This window comes from Emydura macquarii, unplaced genomic scaffold (genome assembly GCF_026122565.2).
Source record: "Emydura macquarii macquarii isolate MOO-44397 ecotype Brisbane River unplaced genomic scaffold, CSIRO-AGI_Emac_v2 contig_18, whole genome shotgun sequence".
NCBI classification, from domain to species: Eukaryota; Metazoa; Chordata; order Testudines; family Chelidae; genus Emydura; species Emydura macquarii.
In genome coordinates, this window is record NW_027130155.1 from 9,669,906 (window position 1) to 9,687,525 (window position 17,620).

General features: G+C 43.2%; 1 protein-coding gene across 1 annotated transcript in view; it reads left to right on the top strand.

Annotated features, from left to right (window-relative positions):
• The window catches only part of GK5 (glycerol kinase 5), an 89,970-nt gene that overhangs the window by 50,159 nt on the left and 22,191 nt on the right, over positions 1 to 17,620 (top strand). Inside the window, exons 11-12 of the mRNA XM_067540818.1 lie at positions 2,697 to 2,801; positions 12,750 to 12,844. Of these exons, the coding sequence (XP_067396919.1) occupies positions 2,697 to 2,801; positions 12,750 to 12,844 (200 nt within the window). The remainder of the gene's footprint in view (positions 1 to 2,696; positions 2,802 to 12,749; positions 12,845 to 17,620) is intronic.

A 17,620-nucleotide genomic window follows, 5' to 3' on the forward strand; every position in this document is an offset into this window, starting at 1 on the left:
TGGGTTGTTTTATGCATGCCTTAGTGAGGTGGGAACCACCTCTCTGCTTTTTGTGTTTGTCTGGATTTGCCTTAAAACATGTGAGACACATATTTAGGAATATTACATAGCAGAGCTTCATAATCATACATATGATATTGCAAGAAACATACTACTATAACAACAATGTTGAACATGTCATGAGTATTCCAAAAACACTTTCCATGACATACTTTACATTAAACAATACAGTTACACTATAAGGTTGAACATGAATTATACACAAATCACACCATAAGGGTGTACATGGGTGCAGTGTGTCATGTTTGTATATTCCTCCTTCAGTGAAAGTAAGTTACAGAGGCTTGTCATAGAAGAGGTGTCTCAGTTTAATTTGCAGTGCTGAGTCAACAGCATATTGGATGAATGGGTTGGTGATCCCTTTTGTGAGTCATCGAGAAAGTATTTCCTAAACTAGATCTGAAATTACTATCTCAGATGCTGATTTATCAGTTTCTGTTGGTCCTCAACCTGCTAGTCCCTTCCCTTGATGAAGTCTGAAACAAGAAATACTGACTCCTAAGTTTCTCCTTCGCTCTCAGAAAGACCAATTTCCAAATTTTTGATGAATGCTTCTGTCTTTTTATACTATACATGGGCAGAACATTCATAATCTGTCCCTAGAGAGGAATTGTTCAGCTCAATTAGGCATCCAGAAATGTCAGCAAAATAGGTTGTTTGCCATCTGCCATAAATTACTGAAGCCATCAGCAAGAGGAGATTGCCAATAATTCTGAACTCTTGCTCTTAATTTGAAAAATTGGGTTAGCGCTTTATTTCCTGAGAATTGTCAGACTTCATTGTGAAATAGTTACTGGTGAAAGAATCATGTCATCGGGGAGGAGTGAAAAAAGTAGAGAATTCACTGGATGGTCTTTGATGATGTTCACTACTTAACAGCTTCATGAAAGACCTGAAAACATTTTTCAGACATCTTCTTAGCAGCAGGAGCTTGGCTATATATGAAAAAGTGAAACCATTAGGTGCAGTGTTTTGGATCTGTGAGACCAGGATGCAGTTGTTATCTGTTGCTGGATTGTCTCCATTTGTGCAGATTATAATGTTATAAAAGTGATTGATTGTAATCATTCCCACTGCATGTGCACATCTTCGACTGTCCTTTGAGTTGTCTCAAATACTTCACCTGTTTTGTGTTCTGGCACAACTTTACAAAAGAGTGTCAGTAAAAGCTATGCAATACCAGAGACACCAAATGAGTTGCTTAACATGTGGCTTGACAAAGGCACTGTTTGCAGTTTGGTAACTGCTTGAAGACCTTTAACATTTAAAACAATATCACTTGAAAAGGAAAAATGAAATGCTTTGCAATGTTTCGTACCTTATACTCTGCACAGTTTGTACAGATATCAAATGAGAGGCATTTCTGTTGACATTACCAGTAATCAAGACTTCTTAACATTTTTTCAAAGCTTCAAGCTTTCTCTGAAAAAAATGCTCAGGTTTATCTTCATTGATGTATGTTTACGTTTCCAAAAGTCACAACAGCCTTGAAGGCTTCATACTTTCAGCAGGCAGCACTTTGATACATATTACACACTGTAGTTCCAAATGAGCTGAAGTAAAAACCAGGTCATATTTGCCCTGGTATTTCTGCATATTCTTTGTTCTTTCTAAGCTGTTGTTAGAACAACTGTGTCCTTTTTACAAAATGATCCATCTTTCCTGAATCACTCCTTAGCTAGAAATGAATTCTGACTGAACTTTATGCAATATGATCATGTTGTGTGCATCAGTACCTGCTGTTTGTTTACATACATGTTTGTATACATAATTAATATTTTAAAATGGGATTTGTATTGTTTTGTATAAGGCAAATCACATAGTCCAGTGCCACAGATGGCTTGCAAAGGAACTCTGACATAGAAATGTATATTGAAAAATGAATTTTCAGAAATACTTTTTGTGACTATTTGAGTACCTTCAGTGAATGAGACTGTTTTTTCTCAGTTGGGACTGCTGTTTTATGTTTCAGTATCTCTGTATATTTTCCACTTGGAGGCTCAAGCCTCTTGATTTTTATTAGGACTAAGAAAATTAATATCCCTTTAGAAATCATTGTGTTAAAGTAACTTCTGTAATTTAAGAAAAGCATGTGTACAAGTTAAATAGTTTTAACTGTGAATGTGTATATTTTAAATTGTAGAATTTAACAGTTTTTAAACTTTGTATTGTTTCTAATAAGGATCTTAAATCCTTTTTTTTTTTTTTTTTTTTTTAAATCCTGAACTGCTTCATGAAGCTCTCAAAATAAGTGTTTTTTGGTGATTATCTTTTATTCTTTTAGTTGCTTTCTTTTCTTTGTAATTAGATATAGTGACTCTAAATTGATTTTAGGTTGCATTGCATTTCTCCTTTATTAAAAATAAACTATTGTTCATGACTGGTTTACTTTTGTCATTAATTTTTTGTGGAATATTTTCTTCTAAGGCCCCACAAAATTTTCAAGTTGTAGTACTAAGTTTTCAAGCTGTAGTACTTAGTTGAATTTTGTAAAATAAGTGGCCAAAGTTGCCATTACAGTTTAAGGGTTTTCTGTTAGTTATTTTTTTTTAATCTCTCTGTAAACACTTAGTGGACTTGAGTTATTTTCTTTTCTTTTGTGTGCATGCATATGCATGTGTATGCAAAATTTTAAGGTCTGTATCCACTGGTTGGTTGGAAGATTGGGAAAGAGGTGGTTTACTTAGCTGAAGGCAACACATCAGATGCTGGCACTACCATAAAATGGGCTCAGGAGTTAGGTAAGTAGCTTTTTAATTGTATAATGCTATAATACAATTTGGCTTGTAAGATGCTTCTTTATAGGGTCATCTAGCTGGCTTTTCTTCATGGTATTAGGCGTTATTTGTTCTCTTTAATACATAAGTAGTCTAGTTTCTCCTGGGAAATTCCTACTTATGGCAATTCTACAATCTCTTTAAGTAGCCTGTTTGCTGGGATTGTGGTGGTTTTTTTTAAATTACAGTAATATCTAATCTAAATTGTCTGTGTTGGAATACAGGCCCATTAGTTCCAACTGCTTAATGAAAAGGATTGATTCCTGTTCTCTTTATAACATTCCTCTTACTTATTTGTATACTATTAGCCTGGGTCCATTTAGTCATCTTTTCTCTTGACTGAATATGCTCAATTCTCTTAATGTTTCCTTTAGAGGCCTTTATCTTCCAAAAACATTTTATCACTTTATTTTGTTCTCTCCTGAAAGCTCCAACCTGTCTATTTTAAATCTGGTGCCCAAAATTGATTTTAGTAATGCAAATGAGGCCTAAGCAGAGTTTAGTAGAAAGGTACCATTTTAGGGTCTGTTTAGACTAGAGTTTTTGGTTGAGTTGTAATTTGAGTTAATTGATTACTAATTAGTTGAGATGACTAACAGGATTGTAAATGTTAATCTAGATGCTTCACAAGTGTTTGTTCTAGGATAAAAGCATTTACTCTTGGTTCTGGCTCAACCAAGATTGGCTAAGCCCTAAGAATGAGTCAGTTGCTTAGGGTGTACCATGACATGTTTTTTTGAGAAACAACCAACAGTGCATACTTCTCCTAAAAATGTAATAACTAATTTAAGTACTGTGACCACATTTCAGAGAGAGAATTGAGACTGCTACTTTTACAAGAATAATTATAGCATGTAGTCTTTTGCTGCATGCCCCCTTAATCTTTTATGAGATTATTACATAGAATGGTTAAATGCCTCAAATGTAGTTACTCTGAATTGAAAGGATTTCAGTATAGAAGTATCAGTTGTAAGGGGCTAAGATCATGCATGTTTAATCTACGAGTTGGGTGCTGTATTCCTGGGTCATTGGGCCTTTTTTGAAGAACTACACCTTTTTAAGGGGTATGGGAAAAGCTAACAAACTATTTAAGCAGTTGAAAGAAACAACACTATACAAATAGCTTCTCATCAGTACCAGTGTCTCTGTGATTTCTTTCCCTCTGTTTCCACTTAGGTCTTGTCTACACTCGCAATTATGCCAGCAAAACTTTGTTGCTCAGGGGTGAGGAAAAAACTACACACATCTCCCTACCTGAGCAATATAAGTTTTGCCGGCATAAGCGCGAGCGTAGCTGCATTATGTCAGCGGGAGAGAGCTCTCCTGCCGACATAATAAAAATCTAAACAAGTGGCGGCTGCTATGTTGGCGGAGAACCTCTCCCTTCGACATAGTGCTATCCACACTCATTGTTATGCCGGCTCGAGGGTGGGACAAAGAGAGACAGAGACAAAGTTATTTTTTGAGTGCTTGCTCATGTCGATTCCAATTAGGTGTGTGCACGCCTCGTGCACAATTAGTGGAAGGTTTTTCCCCCAGTAATACCTGTAGGGTTGGCTCTGGAGCCCTCTGGAGTCATGCATCCATATCACTCCATATAAGGGCCTGCCGACCCTCCGCCTCCTCAGTTCCTTTTTAACCACCTGTGATGGTTGACCGGAATTCATTGTCTCTTGCTCCACAAGAGTCTTTTTCTCCATCTGCAGAGGATTCTGCCCTCGTGCTCAGAAGGAAAGGAGTCAGAGGTTGAAATTCCTGCTGATGGAGGCAGCCCTTCGACCATCTCCGAGCCTGTCGGAGCTGGTACCCAGTGTGTCAGTGTCTGTTAGAAGCACTCTGGGCTCTATCTGTGATCTAGTGCTGAGGAAGAACTCAAGTAAGTTTGGAAGGACTCAGGAAGTTTGCGGATGACACTAAGCTGGGGGGAGTGGTAGATACCCTGGAAGGTAGGGATAGGATACAGAAGGACCTAAACAAACTGGAGGATTGGTCCAAAAGAAATCTAATGAGGTTCAACAAAGAAAAGTGCAGAGTCCTCCACTTAGGAAGGAAGAATCCCATGCACAGCTATAGACTGGGGACCGACGAGCTAGGCAGCAGCTCTGCAGAAAAGGACCTGGGGGTAAAAGTGGATAAAAAGCTGGATATGAGTCAGCAGTGTGCCCTGGTTGTCAAGAAGGCTAATAGCATATTGGGCTGCATTAGGAGGGGCATTGCCAGCAGGTCACAGGAAGTGATTATTCCCCTCTATTCGGCATTGCTGAGGCCGCATTTAGAATATTGTGTCCAGTTTTGGGCCCCCCGCTACAAAAAGGATGTGGACAAGTTGGAGAGAGTACAGTGGAGGGCAACAAAAATGATTAGGGGGCTGGAGCACAGGACTTATGAGGAAAAGCTAAGGGAACTGGGCTTGTTTAGTCTGCAAAAGAGAAGAATGAGGGGGGATTTGATAGTGGCCTTTAACTACTTGAAAGGGGGTTCCAGGGAGTATGGGGCTAGGCTGTTCTCGGTGGTGGCAGATGACAGAACAAGGAGCAACGGTCTCAAGTTGCAGGGGGGGAGGTCTAGGTTGGATATTGGGAAAAAGTTTTTCACTAGGAGAGTGGTGAAGCACTGGAATGGGTTACCTAGGGAGGTGGTAGAATTTCCATCTTTAGAGGTTTTTAAGCTGAGGCTTGACAAAGCCCTGGCTGGGATTATATAGCTGAGGTTAGTCCTGCTTTGAGCAGGGGGTTGGACTAGATGACTTCCTGAGGTCCCTTCCAACTCTAATATTCTATGATTCTAAGTACTCAAGACCTTCGGCACCATAAGGAGTCGCTGGCACTGAGGACGAGTGCTTGGCATTGCTCCCATTCACTGGTCCCCAGGAAGAGACATAACAAGTCGGATAGAAACCGGTTGCCCACTCCAAAACCATCAGGGCATAAGGGAGATCCTGCAGTGCGACCCATGTCGAGCCACTTGAGCAGTACCCCTAGATCAGAGTCTCTGGCCCCAGAGTGGGGCATGTCAAGTCCGGCACCGATCACTCCCTCCTCCAAAGAGTTGGATGAGGAGGTGGAAGACATCCAGTCATCCTCCACTCTGGAGACATTTGAAGCAGCCAGGGAGCTCATCGAGAGCATAGTGCCGCAGTAACCGCAGCCCTGGGGACGACCACTGGAGTCAGTAGCACCCGTGCCAAGTAAGCTGGTACTGTCCAAGAAGAAACCTGCTTTGATGTCCTGACAACCATCGCCCCGGCACCGGTCACCAGCACTGAGGGCCACTGTGCTCCCCTGGTCTCTGGAAAGTGGGTCTGGATCAGAGTCTGAGGCCAAATCCTTTGCCTCGTACAGAATTTGGTGCCAGGACAGGAGTCGGCACCAAGGTCAAGAGATACCTCAGCCTTTTTTGATGCCGTGGCTCCCTCAGTGGCAAAACCCATCCGAATGGCCATTCTGGACTCCGTGGGCTTTCCACTAAGCACAGGGATCCCAATCTGGTTGGTTGTTGTCCCTAGCATCGGGGAGCAGGTTCCATCAGACTAGATCAGAGACCATCTCTCAACCTGACGCTGACACCAATACCGAGCAAGATCTCGAGCCCGGTCATCACACTGATTATGGAGCCACCCATGCCGGTACCAAATCTGACACTGCCAGCACTGTGGAGGAGACGGATCACTCGATAACGCGGGATCCCCTGGGTGCCAAGGGACAAGAGACTGGCCCACTGAGGGAGTCCTCATCTTCCTCGCCGAATGAGGCAGTGATGGGTGCCACTCAGGCATCGTCAGCTGAGGACAGCAGGACACACCAGGACCTTCTCTGCCACATAGCCCAGCACCTAGGGATCCAGGTCGAGGAAGTCTCTGACATATTGTCCCCATCGGGGCTGTCCAGAGTGGCCTTACTATTAATTAAGGCTATTGATAAAAATATGAAGTCAATATGGCAAACCGCATCCTCAATTCTCCCAACTGCAAAAAGGGTTGTAGTGGAAAAGAATCACACTGCTACATTTTAAAGTTGGATCGGGTGCAGCTTTAATTGTGACACACACAATCACATAACCATAGCTATGGGGAATACTATAGCCATAGGGAAAACCCAGGTGGCTATAGGGAAGTCAAGCAGCATGTCTGGATGCTGGGCAAATGTACTTCACCTGACTACCAGATACAAAAGACTTATATAGGGGTTGCTTAGATTCATTTACATGTTGATCGTATAGTGGAATTTGATTAACAATTTATACTTAACAGAAAAGACAATCACAATGCACAGTGGGGCACACCAGATGCCCTCACAGGAATGCCCAATGAGTCACTTGAGTATACAATGTAGTTTTCAGGGACCCTGGTTAACTCCCGAAGATGGGTGGTGACACAATACTTGTTCAAATGCTAATTTGTATGGAGTAAGTTTCTGTGGGGCCAGTAAGACAAAGGAGGGCAGGTGCCGGTACTTATCAAAACAGGTGAAGTCTGTTCAGACTTCAATTAAGGCTCATAACAGAGACTTGCCTCTTGGGTGTGGTTCAAAGACCTCTTGTGGGATTTTAACATCTTTATCCTAATTTCAGTTGAGGCATTCTGTTAATGGTTTAGCCTGGGGCTTCTATTTCAGTTTCAGGCTACAACTTCAGGTCAGGCCTTCTATGACCAGTTTCAGATCAGGCATTCTATTAATCAATTTTATGATTAATTCTTTGATTCCACAGGGTTGAGTGCAAATACTTCATCCCATCTAAGGGTTACGAGTGTCTGTATATCATCCCCCCTCTCCCCCCATCCCGAGGCTCCCTTGTCGTTCCAGCTGCAAATGAGAGGGAAAGGCAGGGGAGTCAAGGCCCTAGACCTAAAGCCAAGGAGGCCAAGAAAATGGACCTATTTGGCAGGAAGGTGTATTCCACCGGGGGCCTTCAACTCAAGGTGGCAAACCAACAGGCTGTCCTGAGCAGATACTCATATAACACGTGAGGGTCCATTCAAAAATCTGCAGAGTCTATCCCTGCTGACTACAAGAAAGAGTTTGCTGTAATTTTGCCCTCCTCCACGAGGGCTACAAACTCTCATTTGCAGCTGGAACGACAAGGGAGCCTGGGGATTGGGGTGTGTGTGTGTGTGTGTATGTGGTATACAGACACTCGTAACCCTTAGATGGGATGAAGTATTTGCACTCAACCCTTTTTGCAGTTGGGAGAATTGAGGATGCGGTTTGCCATATTGACTTCATATTTTTATCAATAGCCTTAATTAATAGTAAGGCCACCCTGAACAGCTTTGAATACTTCCAGAGTCTTTACAAAATGTGTGGTGGTAGTAGCCACTTTCCTCAGAAAATGGGGGATACAGGTCTTCCTCTATTTGGACAATTGGCTGATCAGAGGGAAATCCAGACAGCAGGTAGAATCGGACATAGAGTTCATAAAGCTAACATTTACCAGTCTGGGCCTCTTGGTCAACCCACAAAAGTCTGTCCTCACCCCCATGCAAAGGATAGAGTTCATAGGGGCAGTCTTGGATTCAAACAAGTCCAGAGCCTTCCTGCCAGAGGCTTGTTTTCGCAACATTCTCTCTATTATAGAGAAGTGGAATCTCCACCCTATGGTCACAATCAGAAGATGTTTAAGACTCTTGGGTCACCTGGCAGCCTATATGCAGGTGATTCAGTACACCAGGCTACATCTCAGACCCCTACAAACCTGGCTGGCTTCAGTCTACTGTCTCTCCTGGGATTCTATAGGAAAAGTGTATTGATCCCGTCACCGGTTTTAATTTCTCTCAGATAGTGGCTAGACTGGGGAGTAGTCTGTGCAGGGGTCCTCTTCTTGAACCCACAGGCCACCATGACACTGGTAACCAACACCTCAGACTCGGGCTAAGGGGTCTAGACCAGATGCGAATCCAGGGTCAGTGGTCACAAGGGCACTTGTCTGCTCATATCAACATGTGAAAGTTGAGAGCAGTACGGTTAGCATGTCAAGTCTTCAAAGATCACCTGAGGGGCAAAAGCATCGCAGTAAAAACAGACAACACGACAGCAATTGTTTTATATAAACAAATGGGGGGGTGCTTGCTCCTCTAGCCTGTGTCAAGAAGTCCTTGACCTCTGGCACTTCTGCATAACTCACAAGATCTATACAGAAGTGTCAGACCTCCCAGGATCCCAGAATGTGCTGGTGGACTTCCTCAGCAGGTCAATAGCTATCCATGAGTGATCTCTACACCCAGAAGTGGCGAATGACATCCCCCAAAGGTGGGGAATTCCCCAAATGAACCTGTTCGCAATGAGGTGCAACAGGAAATGCATGAAGTTTTGTTCTTTCCAAAGACACAGCCAGGGCTCGATAGCAGATGCCTTTCTCATTCCCTGGTCAGGTTGCCTGCTCTACGCTTTTCCGCCAATCCTGTTGATACACAAGGTCTTTCTGAAAGTGAAGAGACAAGTTGATGATAATCCTGATTGCCAGAGCGTAGCTGCGCCATCATTGGTTCACCACGTTGCTTGGGCTCGCTGTGGAGACTCCTCTCAGTCTTCTGTTGCTACTGGACCTAATTATGCAGGATCGAGGCCACCTTCGTCACCTGAACCTGCAGTCTCTTCATCTTACAGCTTGGAAGCTCCATGGCTGAACCAGAAGGAACTGCAATGCTTGGAGCAGGTTAGGGAAATCCTAATGGAAAGCAGAAAAATGTTCACAGGAGCTACCTATGGGACAAAGTGGAAGAGGTTCTCCCTCTGGTCCTGACAGAAAGGGGTGTTGGGATGGTGCTGAATCACTATGTAGTATTACAATGGACAAGTTTTTGGTGAGCCTGAGTGCTAGAGGATTCTGGGAGCAGGGCCTCTTAGCAATAGGCAATGAAAAATCACTGAAAAAAACAAACTTGCACTTGGCATCGATATGAGCCATGTATATTTGTCCAAGCCCTGTGTAATCAACTGTGCTGATGTGGAAGACGAATGGTCACAGTCAGCCAATGGCCAGTTTGCCTGGTGTGTACACGCAGAGGTGTGTAATGGTGAATCTGCAACTAGCTGAACTGGGTCAAATGACCCTATAGAACAATGTGATGTCAGGTGCCTGGGGGGAGTAGTTAATGGAAAGTGAATATCAGCCAATCCCTGTAGCCCCTTCCCAAATGATGAATTAATTATATTATGTAGATGATATGCTAACAAAGCATATTTTGCATATTTTGGGGATGTGACAACTTTGGGAAGAGGGTATAAGTATTAGGAAGATCACATGGTATTTAGCTTTTCTATGCATATATCTCTATATACACGCATGTATCCAAGAAAGCTGGTGATACTGTTGGACAGAAGAGAGACATGAGACCAGAGGGCCTCAGGGTAACCTAGACCCTGTTACGAGGGACCATAGACCAGAGAGCTTTGGGGTAGTCAAGACCACACTATGAGGAGCTCAGAAAATAGACTAAGTACCTGAGAGAACCTACAGAAGGAAGAGACAGTCTTCACCTAGGAGTGGTAGCTATTCCTCACTTTGCTTACTTATCAGGATACTGTGTGGGGCCAGCATAGTTACTGAGGGTTAATACTTGTGAAATTGAGGCTTACTAAGGAGAGGCATTGTATAGTCCTTTCTATGTGTCTGTGATACCTGTTTTCAATAAATAGCTCTGCATTGAAGAGATTGAATCCTAGTCTTCACTGGTACAGTTATTGGGTGCCCAGATCTGGGTACATGAATTGATCTTCATTGATTCTCGGCCCAACAGGGAGTTTCTCTGGAAGCTTTACCTATATTACTTATCCTGGACTATCTGTTACACCTTAAGCATCAAGGACTATCAGTGTCCTCTTTGAAGGTCCACTTGGCAGCAATCTCGGCCTTTCATCTGTGTGTAGAGGGCTGTTCAATTTTCTCAAATCACATAGTGAGCCGTTTTCTTAAGGGTTTTGACAGAATGTTCCCTCAAACCCGTCAGCCAGTTCCTCAATGGAACTTTAACTTGGTTCTGTCTGTACTGATGAGACCACCATTGGCAACATGCTCCATCTTGTAAGTGCCATGGAAGGTGGCCTTCCTGGTAGCCATTACATCGGCTAGGAGGGTGTCGGAGCTGAGGGCCTTGACATCAGAACCTCCGTACATGGTGTTTTTCAAGGATAAGGTTTATCTGTGGCCACACCCGGCATTCCTTCCAAAAGTGGTCTCAGAGTTCCACTTTAATTGGGACATTTTTCTCCCAGTCTTCTACCCCAAGCCACACGCTAGCGACCAGGAGCAGCATCTTCATTTGCTGGATGTTAGGAGTGCTTTGGCTTTCTATATCGAGAGAACAAGGCCCTTTAGGAAGACCCCCCAGCTTTTCATGACGATGGCAGACAGCATGAAAGGCCTTCTGGTCTCCTCCCAGATGATATCATCATGGATTATGTCATGTATTAGGACCTGTTATGAACTAGCAAAGGTGCCGGCCCCTGCTTTGACGGCCCACTCGACAAGAGCCCAAGCGACCTCGACAGCCTTCGTAGCCCGGGTCCAAATCCAGGACAGTTGCAGGGCAGCGATGTGGTCTTCCATTCACACTTTCGCAGCCCATTATGCCATTACCCAGCAGGCCAGAGAGGATGCTGCAGTGGGCAGAGTGGTCCTGCAGTCAGGTCTCCGCTGAACTCTGACCACGCCACCTATGGGGATGCTTGTGAGTCACCTAATTGGAATCGACATGAGCAAGCACTCAAAGAAGAAAAGATGGTTATTAACCTTCTGTAACTGTTGTTCCTTGAAATGTGTTGCTCATGTCCATTCCAAACCCGCCCACCTACCTATCTATTGGAATCTCCCAGCAAGAAGGAACTGAGGAGGAGGAGGGTTGGCAGGCTCTTATATGGAGTGATATGGACACGCAATGCCAGGGGGCTCCAGAGCCAACTCTACAGGTATTACTGGGGGTAAAACCTTCTGGCAGTTGTGCACAAGGCGCACAAATACCTAATTGAAATTGACATGAGCAACAGATCTCCAAGAACAACAGTTACAGAAGGTTAATAACCATAATTTTTGCCGGCATAACTGTGAGTGTAGACAAGGCCTTAACTTCCAAATAGCCTATGGATTAATACTGCACTACCATAGAAGAGCCTTCTGTTCAGTTCTTGATCATAGGGCCAGATCCTCAGGTCTTAGCCAAGCTGTGCTTGGTGTGGGACCTGAGATTCAGGGAGCAAGAAGAAGAGGGAAAGGGTTCTAAGCCACAATTCCACTCCATCTGTTTGGTCTCTTTTGTAACTTGAGGCAGCCCTAAGAACTGTAGAGACTATTATCCCAGCTGAGAATTACCAAGCACAGGGCACCCCAGCCATGTCCCTTCTTCCCAGGATTTCCTCTGTTCTGGGTAGTTGGGAATGGATGGTTTAAACCTGACAAGGCCACTCAGTAATTCCCTACCACCAATGGAATCCTCAGCTGTCCTGTTAGTCCCAAGCAACCAGAAAGAAGCCCTATCTGAGCAGCACAGTGTAGCCAGAACAAGATGCCAAGGATCTGGCCTGTAGTCTTGTTGGATCTTGGCTGGCAGTTTCAGCTTATGGGAGAAGATATGGTTTGTTTCTCAACATCACCTTCTCCAGCTTACTTACAGAGTAGCATTATTAGCTTCCACAAGTCTTATAAATATTTCCTTGACCAGAAGGAATTATCCTTGATACAAGATCTTGAGAGTGAAGGGCTGTATAGTGGCAGGGATATATAAGGATGGTTAGGGAGTTGGTTTCTTGATCTGGATAGTTCTCTTTCATGGTGCTGATGGAACTGAAATTCAGAACGTTTTTGATTTCCTAATATGTGCCAGGTGGAGTATTTCATTTAGGAGTCTTGACTGTAATAATTTGTGAAGAAAAGTCAAAGTAAATAATTTAGTCATATGACATCTTTTGTGTACCCTTACAGATCTTTTCAGCAATGTAGATGAGACATCAAAAATGGCACAAAGTGTGGTTGATTCTGAAGGAGTTTGTTTTGTTCCATCTTTCAGTGGCTTGCAGGTAAAAATGCCATCCTTAATAACGTGACAAAAATTATTTATTGTGTCCTGCTTGAACATTAATATCTGTCAATTTACTCATTATCATGGTATCTATTCTGTTCTATTCAGGTACTTGTTCCGTGCCCATCACTGTGGTATCTGAGGGCCTCTGTGGTATCTGAACATCTAAAAACATTAATGAATATATCCTCAAAAAAAACACGTGAGGTAGGGAAATATTCCCATTTTACAGATGGGGAACCAAGGTATAGACAGATTAAGTTATTTGCCTAAAGTCACAAGAGCTGAACCCAGATCTCCTGCATCTCAGTCCAGTGCCTTGACCACAAGCTCATTTTTCTAAAGGACTGAGCTGGACTCAAGGTATTGGTTTTATGCCATTTTTTTTCACACCCACGTTACAAGAGAGCACTTAACTACATGCTGAAGAACTTTCCTGAATCAGGATGCTTTCCTGAATCGGGGCCTTAAAGCATAACACGGATTTAATTTTTAACTGTAGATTTCTCAGTTTTCTTGTAGTTCTCCGTGTACACAACTCAATTTTGTTAAAATATACTAGAGGGTTGCTCACTTGGTGACTTTGTAGGCTGAGCTCATTGCATATACCAGGGGTTTTTTGCATTCTGCTGTTCTTCCCACAAGCTCCCTGTGCATCACCTTTTTTCTCTCCCTGTATTTTAGGGACTCCCTGCAACTCCCCCTTTCTTCATGCCAGGGGCTCTGTGTATTCCACCCCCATTCTTCCCCTATATGCGGGTTCCCCATCATAGATGGCATGTGCATCCCCACTTCGGAGAGGCTAGTTCCTCACCTCTTCTGTCCGAGGCCGTGCCCCCACTCTGCCCTCCTCCTTCTTGCCGGCCAGCCTGCCTGCCTGCCAGCTTCAGTTGGTGGAAGGGGACAAGTAGGTCTGGGGAAGGTAACCAGACCGTTCAAGCTAAATACAAGGTGGAACAGATTGTTAAGCAAAAGAGGTCACACCTGTAGGAAACCACTTAAGTTTAAGTGGGCAATTAACACCTCTGCAGTTCTGGGAAAAAGGAGAGTAGAAGGCAGCAGGGTGTATTACAAATTGTTGTAAATAACAATGACACCAGAGTGTCTGTTAAATCTGTGTTTTTTAGGCCTTGCCTATGCAACAAAGATAAGTCGACCTATGTTAGGTTGACTTACAGCCATTGCATTAATTTCTGCGGTGGCTGATGTCCACATTACCCTCCTTGGGTCAGTGATGTGTGTCCTCACCAGGAGCATTTCCACCGACCTAAGAGGGGCAGTGTGGGAAGCTGAGAGCCTGGTCTCATTCAAAGGCTGACTTTTTGTCAACAAAACTCTGTAATTTAGACCAGCCCTTAGTGTCCAGGAGAATTATGAATTTAAGTTCAGGCTTGTCTTTTGAAAATGTTGTCATTTGGAGGATGAGGACTGAAAAGTCAGTTATGGAGTGATCACCTTTTGTAAAGTGTTCACCCAGCTGTGATAGGGTGTCTTTGCCTTTTATTCTTTTTCTGTGTGAGGTCATTTGAAAGTGTAGTGATCACGTGGGTGAAACCAATCAGTTGTTGTTGGGGCATTTAATGTACTGGATGGGGTACACCACATGTTGTGATAGGCATGTATAGGACCCAGGGATCTAGAAAGGTAGGGTGTGGAAGGTATTGAGCATTGTAACAGGAGATATGTCGGTATGCTTTGCATCTGTTGTTCGGGCAGGGTCTGGGTTGAGTTGGTGTGTCCTGGTTAATGGGGAGCTTGCTTCTAATGATGAATTTGGTAAGGTTGGGGGCTTGTTTGATGGCCGGAAGAGGGATTTCAGAAAAAACTTTTTTCAAGATGTGGTCCCCATCAAGTATGGGTTGTAATTGTTTCATGATATACCATATGGGTTCCAGTGTTGAGTGGTAGGTAACTAGGGGTATGATTGTGGGGTAATAGGTGGGATTTTTTTTTCTATATAGAAACAGGGTGTTTCTGTATTCTCTCAGGGTATTTGTGTGGCCCATTCCATGATGCAGTCTACTTCTCTGGTGGAATGTCCTTTTTTGCTGAAGGCAGTTTTAAGTGTGATAAGGTGTGTATCCTGGGCTTTCTCCCTGGATCATATTCTGTGATATCTGAGTGTGTCTCTAGATAACAGATTTCTTGGTATGTCTGGGGTGGTTATTGAATCTGTGAAGGTAAGAGTGGTGATCTGTGGGTTTCTTGTATATAGTTGTCTGTAACATTCCATTGTTGCAGCTGATCATGGTCTCTGGGAAGTTGATGTTAGTGTGGGAATGTTCTAGAGAGAGTTTGGTGGATGCATGGTGGTTGTTGAAGTTAGGGTATCGTTAGTCTGGAAGGTGTCATGGCTACCATCAATTGGTTCTTTGCTCTATAGACCATTATAGAGGCGGTTGAAGCTGCTGGGTCTACAAACCAGATGCAAAAAGCTCTGTGTCTCCCATTTTCCCCTTGCGGTTTTCCAGTTTTCACCACAATCAATAGGACCATTGAAACTGAGAACGTTCTCTGAAATTTTGGAACTGATTGCATGTGGCATTCAAAAGTTTTCATGTTGCATCCAAGTAGAAATGCCATCAAATTGAGCATAGAACCTTGATTTGCTTGGCCAAAAATGTTTCCCCATGTCCCTCAACTATCTAGTTTTTATGTGTTTATTTTGAAGTTGCATGGTAGCTTGTGAAGGTTTTATCACTTTTCTATCTTAGATCCAAAAGTACAGTACATAGTTTTGACAGGGGTATATGAGTCTGCTACACTCAATTATTGCCACACTGTTTTTTTAAAAGCAGAATCTCAGCCCCATCTCCAAAGCACTAATGATAAAAGGAGGATAAAAGGAGGTGCTCTTTGATTCCATCAAAGAGTCCACAAAATTTTGATCAGTAGATTTATTTTGAGAGAGAGGCTGTTAGTTAATCTAAGATGCCTTTGTTTGGTGGCTTATTTGAGTTCCTTCCATTATAGATAAAATAGCATGGTTTCTGGCTAAGTTTCTGTATTTGTAAACAGAAATCTGGAAGAGGACAAAATTTGAATTTTTTGGCATATAATGCTCAAGTATTGGAGATGTTGGGAGTGCTTGATTCCACAGCATGCCACTTTTCTTCCTTGCTGGTAAAGACCAGCAGGCAGATACTGGTCCACTGCTGGTGAAGATTGTCAATGCCTACATTAGGGACATCCTGGTGCCATCTCTTGTTAATGAAGCTGTTATGATGCAAGTTTTGGTCAGAAAATCCACACTTGACACTGACAGTCGGCTACTATCACAGCTACAATTATTTGTTAAGGTTTTAGAGAAGGCTGAGATGAGATGGTTCTCAGGGGATCTAGATACTTTAAATCTCCTAGACCCTTGATCTAGGTACAGACTTGGGTTTCGGATGGAAATGACACTGGCAACATTGTTATATTTCCTTTTGGCAGTGGGTGAAGATCTGGTGTGTGTTGATATTGTTGGTTATAGTCAATACTGTTGATCACTGGGTGTTGATAGTTCAACTGTAGCAGAAGTGGATGATGCTGCTCTTGGGTGACTCCGTTCTTTGCTGGCTGAATAGTCGCAGAGAGTGTTGTGGGGCGGCAGCTTCTCTTCCTTAAGGGCCCTGTCATGTGGAGTTTCTTCCCATTCTGTTCAATGTATGTAGGGGCTTGCTAGAAAGGTTAGTGAGGAATTACAGGACAGTTGTGTTTTCAGTACTCTGATGACACCCCACTCTATATCTTTGTTCTTTCTCACCCAGTCAATGCAATTGTTCACCTGGCTCAGTGTTGTTGGGGCATAAATGAGAGCTAGTTGGCTGAAATTCAGCCCAACTAAGACTGGGGTGACACTAATAAGTTAGGCGTGGAACTAGAAGATATCACTTCCTCCTTCAGTTGTGCAAGTGGGTGTGTCTTTTGTGACTTGGACTCGCAATCTAGTGGTATTGAATGGCTCTTCAGTTGCTGTTGCCCCAGAATGCTTTTTCAATCTACGTTTGATTTGCTAGATTGCAGCTGTTTCTTTTCGATGCAGAATTTAGTACTATGATTCATGCCTTTGTCACACTAAGACTGGTTTAATTAAGTGTGTTCTGTGTGGAGCTTCACCTCAAATCCACCTGGAAACTTAAGTGTTGAAGCATATAGACACCCTCTGAAGGTGGTATTTATCGGAGCACGTGACACTAGAATTCTGTAATCTGCACTGGTTGCCTATTGGAGTGGAGTTTAATTTGCTGTTTCTGACCTATAAAGTCCTCAATAGCTTGGGACTTTTTACCTGGGATACTAACTCCCTCCCTAGGTCTATAGCTGCCTAGTTAGGAGAGGCACTTGAGTTAGATCTCCCTCAACTTAACACAAGTAACTGGTGCTGGAGTGTTCTGTATGTAGTCCCTCAGCTATAAAATCTATTTCCCTCTTGGTGTGGAATTGCATGGCTCTGCTGACGTTCAGAGCATGTTACACACTTATTTTACTCAGTCTTTTGAGGTGAGAAGGGCTTCATGGAGGTTGACGTTTGTGTGGTGATTTTTGTGGGAGTTGTGTTGAAGGTGGGGTTAGTTTTTAGTTTAGATTTGTTTTATACTTTTATAAATCAAAAGAAATTACAAGTCCTTGTTTAAGATGGCAAAAAAGGTAGTACAGAATGACCTGCATGCAGATGTAATTAGTGTGATCGGAGCTGACAACCTACTTTGAGCAAGTCTACACTTGAAATGCTCCATTTGGCTGTACCGCTGGAGCGCTTTAATGAATACGCTCTATGCTGATTGGTGTA